Source organism: Myotis nattereri, assembly GCF_964212035.1.
Source record: "Myotis nattereri genome assembly, chromosome: 9".
NCBI classification, from domain to species: Eukaryota; Metazoa; Chordata; class Mammalia; order Chiroptera; family Vespertilionidae; genus Myotis; species Myotis nattereri.
In genome coordinates this window covers 8,363,904-8,376,252 of record NC_138084.1, presented here as the reverse complement: position 1 = coordinate 8,376,252, position 12,349 = coordinate 8,363,904, and the positions used below count along the sequence as shown (strand labels likewise).

The 12,349-nt window shown below is 37.5% G+C and overlaps 1 protein-coding gene across 1 annotated transcript in view; it reads right to left on the bottom strand.

Annotated features, from left to right (window-relative positions):
• The window catches only part of HIPK3 (homeodomain interacting protein kinase 3), a 65,322-nt gene that overhangs the window by 30,271 nt on the left and 22,702 nt on the right, over positions 1-12,349 (bottom strand). Inside the window, exon 2 of the mRNA XM_081099667.1 lies at positions 9,985-11,080. Coding sequence (XP_080955793.1) covers positions 9,985-11,078 — 1,094 coding nt within the window. The 5' untranslated portion in view covers positions 11,079-11,080. The remainder of the gene's footprint in view (positions 1-9,984; positions 11,081-12,349) is intronic.

The window sequence follows — 12,349 nt, the reverse complement described above, 5'->3', positions numbered from 1 at the left end:
CCAGAGTAAAGAGAAAACTTATTAAAGTGAGCCTTACATTTCCTCGAGGTAGTCACCAGCAAACAGTGAGGCATAGAGGCTGAACAAAAAGTAATGGCCTAGAGCCTGCAACTGTCCCACTGGGCTGGGAAAACAAAACTGGAATTCAGAACCTGCCAAGGAAGAGGGGCCTTGGCAGATACTCCAGGCTTTTCCACTGAAACCACAAAGGCCTACAACCCTAGGAATAAGGGCAGACTGAAATAGACCAGCCTCACTTGGAATAACATGATCTACATACTCCACCTGGCTTCCAGAATGAAAAAGAATGATCTCTGGAGGAAGGTACTATCACCCAGAGTTCTTTGCACAGCAATGTCCAATGTTCAAGAAAGTAGATGAAATGCTAAGAAATTTCACTATAAAACTGGAATCTACATTTTATTTTATTAATGTGAAAGTATTACATATGTCCTCTTTTATCCCATTAGCCCCCCCTGTCGCCCCCCCCCCCCAGCCTTCACCACCCTATTGTCTGTGTTCATGGGTTATGAATATATGCATATAAGGTCTTTGGTTGATTACTTCCCACCCAACCACCCACCCTCCCCTGCCTTCTCTCTGAGATTCCCCACTCTGTTCCACGCTTCCATGTCTTTGGATCCACTCTGTTCATCAGTTTATTTTGTTACTTAGATTCCATATATGAATGCGATCATGTGATACTTGTCTTTCTCTGACTTATATCACTTAGCATGATACTCTCCAGGTCCCTCCATGCTGTCTCAAATGGTAAGAGATTCTTCTTTTTTACTGCTGCTTAGTATTGCATGGTATAAATGTACCACCGCTTTTTTATCCACTCATTTACTGATCGGCGCTTGGGCTGTTTCCAGATCTTAGCTATTGTAAATTGTGCTGCTATGCACACAGGGGTGCATACATTCTTTCTGATTGGTACTTTGGGCTTCTTAGGATATATGGAATCTGCACTTTAAAACAACAAATTCTTGATTTCTAGATACCATTGCCCTACTAAGGCTCCTTGGAGAAATGGCTGATTTTATGGTTGAGGCAGGGAAAGTATAAGGTGAGCCTAAAAATCTTCCTGTGCCAGAAAAATTACTCAGCAATAAAAACTAAAATAAAAATGATCTACTGAAACAAAATATTGTCATAAAACTACTATGTTGAAAGAAATAAACCTTAAACAGAATAGTACACGCTGTATCATTACATTTACAAGAAATTCTGGAATAGGAAAAAATAATGTGGTTAAAAACTCAGATCAGTAATTACATATGGAAGGGACGAGAGGGACAGACTAGCACTGAATGGGAAGGGACATGAGGGAACTCTCTAGGGCAGGGGTCCTCAAACTTTTTAAACAGGGGGCCAGTTCACTGTCCCTCAGACCGTTGGAGGGCCAGACTATAGTTTAAAAAAAAAACTATGAACAAATTCCTATGCACACTGCACATATCTTATTTTGAAGTAAAAAAACAGAACGGGAACAAATACAATATTTGTATTTGCATGTGGCCCGTGGGCCGTAGTTTGAGGACCCCTGCTCTAGGGTGATGGTAATGTTGCATCTTTTTAAAAAAATATATGGTTTTTATTGACTTCAAAGAGAGGAAGAGATAGAACCACTGTTGAGAAAAACATCCATCAGCTGCTTCCTGCACACCCCCTACTGGGGATAGAGCCTGCAACTTGGCATATGCTCTGACCAGGAATCCAACCAGCGACTTCCTATTGCATGGTATGACACTCAACCAACCGAGCCAGGTGATAATGTTGTATCTTGATAGAACTTTGGGATACAAAGGTGTATGGCATTTGCCAAAACTCACTGAACTTGCATTTCACTGTATATAAAACTTAGTTCCAAAAAAAGAACAATAAACACTGAACTACTTTGTGAAAGACATGCTCAAGTGTTTCATAACACAGTGTACTGATATCCACAAATTTACTCTGAATTACTTCATTATATAAAGATGAAATGATAAATGGAGAGATATCTATGATAAAGCCAAAGTAGCAAAATGTTAATTGTAGAATCCAGGTAGTAAGTGCATGTTCACTGTACAATCCTTTAAAGTTAGTTGTAACTTTGAAAAGTTTCACAGTAAAATATTGAGGAGGGTGGTATTTAAAAATAGGCCAAGCGAATTTGACACACACACACACACACACACACACACACACACACACACACACACACCCTTAGACACGAAGTCCACTGATTAAACTGAACACAAAGAAAAAACTTAAATGCAGTCAGAGAAGAGAAAAAGGACATGTTAACATCAAAGAAGTCAACTTTCTGTTTTTAAAAAATATATAGTTCTTTATTGATTTCAGAGAGGAAGGGAGGAGAGAGAGATAGAAACATCAATGATGAGAGAGAATCATTGATCGGCTGCCTCCTGCACGCCCCCGTACTGGGGATCGAGCCTGCAACCCAGGTATGTGCCCTTGGCCGGAATCGAACCTGGGACCCTTCAGTCCGCAGGCTGACGCTCTATCCACTGAGCCAAGCCGGCTAGGGCAAGAAGTCAATTTTCTATACATATAATGGAAGCTAGAATGCAGTAGAATAACATCTTTAAAATGTTGAAAAATAATAATGCCCAAAGTATACCTAGAGGACAACCTACTTAAAAAATAAGTTGTTGGACCCTAGCTGGTTCGGCTCAGTGGGTGGAGCATTGGCCTTTGGACCAAAAGGTCCCGGGTTCAATTCCGGTCAAGGGCATGTACCTTTGTTGTAGGCTCCTCCCCAGCCCAGGCCCTGATCAGGGCTCGTGCAGGAGGCAACAATCCATGTGTTTCTCTCACATCGATTTTTCTCTCTGTCTTTCCCTCTCTCTTCCACTCTACCTAAAAATCAATGAAAAAATATCCTTAGGTGAGGATTAACAACAACAAAAAAGGTTGTCAGCTTTTTTTCTAGAAGTGCAAAGGACCAGAAGCAGTACTTTGAAGATCAAGTAGAAGGACCTATACTGTCAATTATGCTAATGACACTGTGATACTGGTGTTAAGAATAGACAAAATGAAGGGGGGTTAAATGATGATGGAAGGAGACTTGACTTGGGGTGGTAAACAAACAATGCAATATACAGAGATGTACTGAAAAATTATATACCTGAAACCTATATAATTTTATTAACCAATGTCATCCCAATAAATTCAATTAAAGAAATAGACAAAACAATGAATAACAGTGTCCAAATATGGACCCACACATATAAGGTCACCTCGTTTGATGAAGCTGTCACAACTGTGGAGTGAAATAATAAATATATGGTGCTCAGTTAAGGGATATCTATAAGAGAAAAAAAATGTGCCTTAATCCCTACCTCATACCGCATGCAAAAATCAATTTCAGATGGATGAGAGATCTAAATGTGAAAGGTAAAACACTAAGACAACAGAGAAAAACATCATAGCAAAGAAAGTTTCAATAAAAGGAAGCACTAACACAAGCTGAATGAGAGAGGTCCAGCCAGATGGGGACTTTAAAAAATAATCCATCAAATCTGGTGATTAACAAACATGACATCAGTGTCATTCAGGAGAAAAGCTTCAGAAAGATGAGGGGAAATCGCTGGAGGAGGAGCATGGTAAAGTGGGGAAGCAGAACTGAGCTCAAACCATACTCTGCAATCTATTAGCTGTGTATCTCTGGGCAAGTTGCTTACCATATCTCAACTTCCCTATTTGTAAAATAAATATAATGTCATTACTTATCATGGGTAAAGGGTAATTATGAAATATTTCTAGCACAGTGACTAGTACTAAGCAGTATAAGTGTTACTATTATATGAACTCTGTTCATTTTTACATTCTCATTTTCCACATAAGAAAAGCACCTACCAATATAACCTATGACAGAGAAGACAAGGGGTTGGGGGAAGGTAGAAAAGGGTAAAGAGGGATAAATAGTGATGGAAGGAGACTTGACTTTGGGTGGTGAACACATAATACAATATATACAGATGATGGATTACAGAACTGTATATTTAAAACCTATATAATTTATTAGCAAGTCACCCCAATAAATTCAATTTAAAAATTTTAAATGTAGTGCAGAGTGATAAAAAATTAAAACTTTATTTTATTTTTTGCCTATTTAAAGACAACAGTGGGAAGAAAAGGACCTTTTCACACACTACTAGTGAAATTATAAACTGGAATAGTACATTTTTGGAAGGAAATTTAGCAGCAGCCATCAGCAAAATGTATGTATCCTTTGACCTAACAATTGTCCTGGAAATGTGAAAATGTACCTAAATGCCCAAGGGCATACAAGAAGGTTCCCTGTGGCATTATCAGAAAACCAAAGAAATGTACATCAGAGAGGACTGTTTAAATAAAATATAAAGTACATTATTAAAAAATTATAAAACACAACCACAATATAAAGAGGAAATTATTCCTGCTTTACTTCCTAGACTTCTCTATCATTAAATTTTTCTTACAGTGAACATTCTCTATTACAACTTTAAAAACATTAAATAAAACCATTTTTCATCTAGTACACTGGTTTTGGAGTATATTCAAAATTTTTTTTAATTCAGTGTTTTCTCTCAAAAGAAACATGTTATTTTAATGTCAAAGTTTAACACATATTAGATTCTCTCTCCTAAGTAATACAATCTCATCATACCAGCTGACGCCTAAATTATTCACTGGCCACTGAACTGGCACTCTCCCATGGCAGCAGGCACTCTGTGAATAACATCCAAGGTGCTGAATTCCATTCACAGGAAAATGCTAAAGATTCAGAACAAACAGGCACTTACATTCTGAAGTGTGTGAGGTAAGGACTGACATCTAATCCATGAGATCATTACATCCGATTAAAGTACATTCATGAGACCATATGCACCTTAAAGACATAGCCATGTTGTTCAAGGAAAAACACTGATAACATCTAAAAGTCCAGGCTTTTACTCAATGTAAAAAAAAAAAAAAAAAAAAAATCACAAAAGTGATTCTTTTAACCTATGAATAACTAAGTTATAAGCAATTCTAGAATATAGTCCTTCAAACCTATTATAAAATTGCAAATCAGCCCAGTTTATATGGCATTACATATATTACATATTTCACATCTACAATCTACAGAATTAACAAACTCACTTTTCTTTAATCCTCACCCATGGATATGTTTGTATTAATTTTAGAGAAAGGGGGAGAGAGAAACATGGATTGGTTGCCTCCCATATATGTCCCACTGGGGGTCAAACACACAACCTAGGAATGTGCCCTGACCACTAGGAATGTGCCCTGACCAGAAATTAAACCCGCCACCTTTTTGTGCACAGGACAATGCTCAACCAACTGAGCCACCCAGCCAGGACAACACACTCATTCATTCATTCACTTTTGTAATAGAACATTTATTGGGTAAAATACAGTTCCATAATATATTTTTACTAAAAAAAAGTGTTTATTTCTTTAAATTTAAGGTCACAAAAAGTAACATCACAAAAATATCCATTACCTATTATATCAAATACTCCCACCTTAAATACCTTAGGTACTCATGGGTATAAGCAGGACCCAGTTTTAGAAGGGAAGTTTCCTGTGATTATTGAAAAGAGTTCAAGGTGAGGATGGACAAATAAACAAGTTACAATGTTATTAAAAGTAATGCATGTGGCCCTAGTTGATTTGGCTCAGTGGATGGAGCATCCACCTGTGGACTGAAGGGTCCCAGGTTTGATTCCAGCCAAGGGCACATGCCAGGTTGCGGGCTTGATCCCCAGTAGGGGGTGTGCAGGAGGCAGCCGATCAGTGATTCCCATCATTGATGTTTCTCTCTCTCCCTCCCTCTCCCTTCCTCTCTGAAATCAATAAAAATATATTACACACACACACACACACACACACACACAAAAGTAATGAATGTGTTCAGCTTGTCTAGCTTAGTGGTTGAGCATCGACCTATGAACCAGGAGGTCAGGGTTCAATTTCCATTCAAGACACATGTCCCATTGTGGGCTCGATCCCCAGGAAGCAGCTGATCAATGATTCTCTCTCATCGTTGATGTTTCTCTTTCTCCCTCTCCCTTCCTCTCTGAAATCAATAAAAATTTATTTTAAAAATATGTTCAAAAATTTTGAGGGACAACGAACCAAACTCTTAGTAGAAAAATGGGCAAAGGACATGAACAGGTAATACACACACACACACACACACACACACACACACACAGAAACTAATGAAACGGGTTACCAAAATGGGTTGGGTAGGAATGCTGTGGAATGGATGGGGGCAAGGGGATGTCACACTTCTGAGATAACCTTTTGGTATAGTTCTTATTTTTAGATCCATGTTAATGTTTCACATAATCAAATAAATAAACACATGGAGGACCCAGAATGAAGTACAAATAAATGAACTTAATTATATTTTAAATAAATAACATAATCATACTGAAGGTGGATAAGAAGAGGCTTGGGGAAGAACTAACCTAAATAACTCTGATCAACACAACATTATGACCACATACTCCAAGTCTAAGGCTAAGAGGCTAAAAACTATAAATAAATGTTGTACTCTAGTTGGCAAATTAGCAGTGGTATAGGTTAGCAATTTCAAAACTACTTTAAATGTATTCTAGAATAGAGCAAATAAGTAACATACGTGGATAATGAGAGTCAAGTTTCCCAGTATCAGAAAAGGCATTATAAGGGAAAAAGCTGGTGTGCCTCAATGGTTGAGCATCAACCTATAGACCAGGAGGTCATGGTTCGATTCCCCAGTGAGACACATGCCCAGGTTGCAGGCTCAATCCCCAGTAGAGGGCATGCAAGAGGCAGCCAATCAATGATTCCCTCTTCCTTCCTCTCTGAAATCAATAAAAATATTTTTAAATAAATACAGGAAAAAGGAGCCCTGGACAGGTACCTTGGTTGGTTAGAGCATGGTCCCCATACACCAACGTTTCGGGTTCCATCTCCAATCAGGGCACATACAAGAATCAACCAGTAGATGCATAAATAAGTGGAACAACAAATTGGTGTTTCTTTCTCTTTCTTTCTCTCTCTCTCCCCTTCTCTCTCTAAAAATCAATAAAAACATATCCTCCGATAAGGATTAAAAAAAAAAAAGACTAGTCATTCCTATTTCCCCTCTGGAGGCTCATTTAGGAGTGATCTCTCCCCAAAAGCCTTCTCTGAACCCTCAGATTGGGCTAAACGCCCTCCTCTGGGTGGCCGTAGTACTGTGCACACACCAATTCCCTAGCATTTTGAGACAAACTATTGTTTTCCATTAAGTGATAAAATCATGTTTTAATCACCACTGTACCCTTAGCACCTAGCACAGTGCGAGCAAACAAAAAGGGCTCAACAAAAATTGTGAGCGTGAGTTCGGACCTGTCTGCTGTATAAGCCTCAGTTGTCTACTTATTAAATAGGAATGCCACCAACTGTCTTACTCAACTCCCAGGGACGAGACATGAGAAACAGAGCAGGAAATATACGTAAAATCACTTGGAAAAATGATGCAGGTTATGTATATAGTTATTTCTATTTATAAAGTAAGTCTGTATAAAATATCAGTTATTGCCCTAACTGGTTTGGCTCTGCGGATAGAGCGTCGGTCCACGGACTCAAGGGTCCCAGGTTCGATTCCGGTCAAGGGCATGTACCTTGGTTGCGGGCACATCCCCAGTAGGGGGTGTGCAGGAGGCAGCTGATCGATGTTTCTCTCTCATTGATGTTTCTAACTCTCTATCCCTCTCCCTTCCTCTCTGTAAAAAAATCAATAAAATATATTTTAAAAAATATGTATCAGTTATTACTTTGGCGGGGGGGTCATTCTATGTACCTTAATTTTATTACAGAAACACTGTCTTTGAAACTTAAGGATCTAAAAAGGCATGAGGGGGTGAGAATGCCCTAAACAAAAACTGATAAGCCTACATTGTTACCTTTACATGCCTTTCTGTCAGCTATTACATGCAAAATAGAACACATTTTTTTACTTCAACAGTTGATGATAAATTACCTAGTATTAGTACAGTAGCAAAGAATATAACAGCTTACTTTATAGCCCACTTTCTTGTCTCTATATTCTGAAATGACTCAGAACCACAAGCTAAAATCTATATTTAAAAAAAAAAAGAAAAAAGATATTCATGACCTGAATGTTGCCACCACACCTCATAAATACAGCACCTTCTGCTGCTAAAACCTTTTATGCATTCAACAGCCCTATGTGTTCTTGACAAAAACCACACTCAAGCAGCTGAATTTAGAACATGCTGACCTTGAGCAAATCAATGCCCTTAGCATGTACTTCTGGCTTCTATCACCACAAGAGCTAGACAGCCTCACCATCTATAGTAGTCAACAATTTCTGGCCACTGTCCCCTGTCTATTTTAAGATATCCCTACTACATTTCTGTGTTGCACAGTTCAAAGAAATAAAAGAACACATGAACCTGTGTTTAAACACAAATAATTTACCTTGGAACCTGGGGTATATGTGTTCCTACTGTGATTAGCTCAAAAAATATTTAATTTGGTAAGTTTCCACTTCCTCCTTTCATTTTTCAAATACAATATATTTTTAACAAAGAGTAAAAAAAAAAAAAAAAATCAAGAATAAGACACTTCCATTTATTGCCAAACCAGATTTATAAATAACCTCACTCATAAATTAAGCCAGATTTGGCAATGTTTTCAAATATAAACTACAAAAACTATTTAAAAAATAATAGTTATGTGCTTTTCATGCAAAATTATACTACATATTAAAATAGTACCTAAGGAATATACTACATTTTCACCAATCTACCTTAATGTTTACTAACTCTTCAAATTCTTGTATTTAATTGACAGAAAGCCCATTTCAAACTTTTTGTGTGTTTTTTTTCCATTGTTTTTAATCAATCAACATCAGGTAACATCAAACAAAATGCTAGCACTAGTTTTTGTTTATTACAAATAAAAACTTCACTTTTTTCTAACTCTGAACACAGAATCTATAAGTTAGCATCACAATTGTATAGCTTCTGAAATTCAGGTAAATTATTTACTTGAAAAAATATATATAAACAAATCTGAAACTACTAATTATACTTAGCAATTATTCATAGCTTTTTTTTTCATTGCCAACAGATACTAACATTTGTGCAAAGGCCTAATGCTAGCAGAAACAAGTATCATAAGATATACAGCATTTTAGATTGCTTTGTAAAGGATTTCCTTTATTCTCTTGAAACATTTTATAAAAAGATAATGTCAAGTATAAAAATTAAATAAAGCTTTTTTTTCCTACTCTGATCCAAAAGATTTCAAATAAAGAAAAGGAATCTATGTTTCACATGGACTAAATCTGATATGCAGAATAATGCAGGAAAATGAAGTCATTCACTAACAAATGAACTAAATATACAGCCCAAGCAGATGGAGCCTGGTGTTTTATATAATACTAGCGGCCCAATGCACGAAATTCATCCAAGGGACGTGGCCCTCGCAGCCATGGCTTTGTCCGGAAGGATGTCCGGAAGGTCATTCAGCTGTCCAGTATAATTGGCATATTACGCTTTTATTATTATAGATGCTGACTACTGAAAGCTCTTAAGACAAAATCTATGGAGTATAAAGGGGAGCAGGGGAAAACACCATTATTATTCTCATGCTGGTAAATAAGATTTTAAAATAATATGTCCAGAAAAAAATTAACTAAAAGCTAATCTTATATTTCATTAAATTGAAAATGACAAGATTTCATTTTTTATGCTGCATTATATTCCACTGTGTGCACACTTGTGTGTGTGTGTGTGTGTGTGTGTGTGTGTGACATCTTCTTTACCCATTCATCTAACGATGGACACTCAAACCTAAACTGATCTTATGCTGCTTTCTTTATTTATCCGAAGCAGTCTTTTTTCATCACATATACACACAAAATTATTTCATTTAGCATAACTTCAACATTTATTTAATAACCAAAGAGTAATTGTCACTTACCTGTAGTACCGAGATTGTAGGTATGTTGAACAAACAGTCTTCGACACGTGACTGGCTGACCCAAAGTCTATTACTTTAACCCTGTAAGGCTGCCGAACAGGATCCACCAACATAATATTCTCTGGTTTGAGATCAGCATGAATTAAACCAAGACTTTTCAACTTTTTCAGTGCAGTGGCCACTTGTTGAAGAATGGGTCGAATTACTTTTAGTGGCAGGGGACTGAATTTATTTTGTTTCAGAAAGTCATACAAGTTTTGTTCCAGCATCTCAAAGACTAAACAAGTATGGTTACGGTGCTGAAAACATTCATAAGCTCGTACAAAGTTATACTCATCAGCATTTTCAGTACTGAGTCTTGCTAATATGCTCACTTCTATCTGCCCTTGACGTGCATAAGAAGGATGATTCTTCAAAATCTTGATTGCTACGATTTCATTTGTCCCTCTTTTCCAGCATTTGACGACCTGGCCAAAAGTGCCTCGACCAAGAAAATCAAGGACTTCATACGTGTTTTTCATGGAGCATAAGACTTCATGCTGTACTAACTGATAGTCACCTTCTCCAGTGGTGCAATTCTGTTTTGTTCCTGTAGTAGTTGTCACAACTGTCACTGGATTTCCCATGTTAGTTTGCAACATTGCAGGAAGTATGGACAATTCATCGACAATCTGCATTGCGCTGTGATTATCCAACTCCTCACTCTTGCGCTTCAATCCACATCGCTGAGGGCCTCCTAGGAAATGTAACCTAGGTCTCCACGCCCCAATCGGAGGTGCTTCCACTTGAGCTTGCTGCGCCTGAGCTGCTATTACCTTTGTAGCACCCGCAGTGTTTTTTAAAACCACAGCACTTGTCTGCAATGAAAAGTTGTGTCCTCGAGGTCTGTTAAATGCTATCTTTGTCTGAAAAGCACTACCCTTTGTGAGAGGATGAGAATTTCCAATGTTTCTACCATTCACGTAGGTCCGTGGGTAGTTTCTTTCCTGGAATACACAACTGCTTGGCTCTACTTTGAGTTTCTTCACACTACAAAAGGCACTTGACTGAGTTTGATAAACATATGGTGGGTAGACCAAGACTTGTGAGGCCATACCTGCAAAAGAAAGAGAAAAAGGACTTATTAATTACAGAAAGTTTAATTTTAACCCTCATAAAGAAAACTTTTAAGGGTCAAATCCATAATTTATAAAAAATAATTAAATTCCATCAAGATTTTTTTCTCTTGAAGATGATTGTCTTATTACATCTGTATTTATACCAGTTGATTTTAATCCTATCAATTTCTATTCCAAAGGTTAGGGTGTTTCTTATCTCCATTCCGGGGAGTAAAGATTATGTAGCTTAAGCGTGATTGTTCGTAGTTAAAGTGATTAACTACCCGCCTGGCACTTAGTTAAGGGGTTTTATTCCCTCCCTAACTTCAGGGAAAAATCCCTACCTGGGGAAACAACCTTTCTCGGAGAGGTGACCTTGGTTAAAACACATAGCGCCAAGAAAGGGAGCAAACATATTAAGAACAGTATGCCATATACGCCAGGTCCCTTGAAACATATGCTGTGCAGATGTTTCTTCCCTGCAATGACTGTGTCAAGCAGCAAGGATGGACTGGCTTCCGGCAGATGATACGCATTTCAGTACCTCTACTTTAGTTAATGCTTCAGCTACTTTGAATGTTGTGTAAGTCATTCCTGTACCTGCACCCATAAAAATAGATTCAGAAGCAGAGATGATGAAACTCACAGATAGGAATTTCTAAGCCCTGGCCAGAGTGGCTTTAAGAGCATCATCTCATATACCAAAAGGTTATGGGTTCAATTCCCAGTCAGGGCACATGCCAGATTGCAGTCTCCATCCCCAGCAGGAGGCAGCCAATTGATGTCTCTCTCTCTCTCACATCAACATTTTTCTCACCTTCTCCTTTCCTCTCTCTCTCAAATCAATAAAAGCATATTTTTTAAAAATCACCTAAAAGGCATTGTTTTAAAGACACAGGTATGAAAATGTGATCAGTACTGAAGATTTATAAAGACCTACAAGAAGTAGTAAGTGAAAATAACAACAAAAAAACAAAAGCCTTTAAAGACAGAAAAACATATTTTTTACCTAAAGAAAATCTCAAAAATGTTACCTCATAAAAAACTGGGACAAAAGACCAAAGCATTAAATTTGTAGCCAACACTTCACAAAAACAAAACCACAACAAAAACTAGCAATACAACCAACAAAAAAAAGTCTCCTTGGTGAAAGTTATTTTAGGGAATATTTTCACTCAATTGGAAATAAGCAAATAGCTACATTATATCAAAGTAAACCTTTGAGATTCTGTTTATATAAAAACCTTCCATTCAGATTTCTTTTCTGT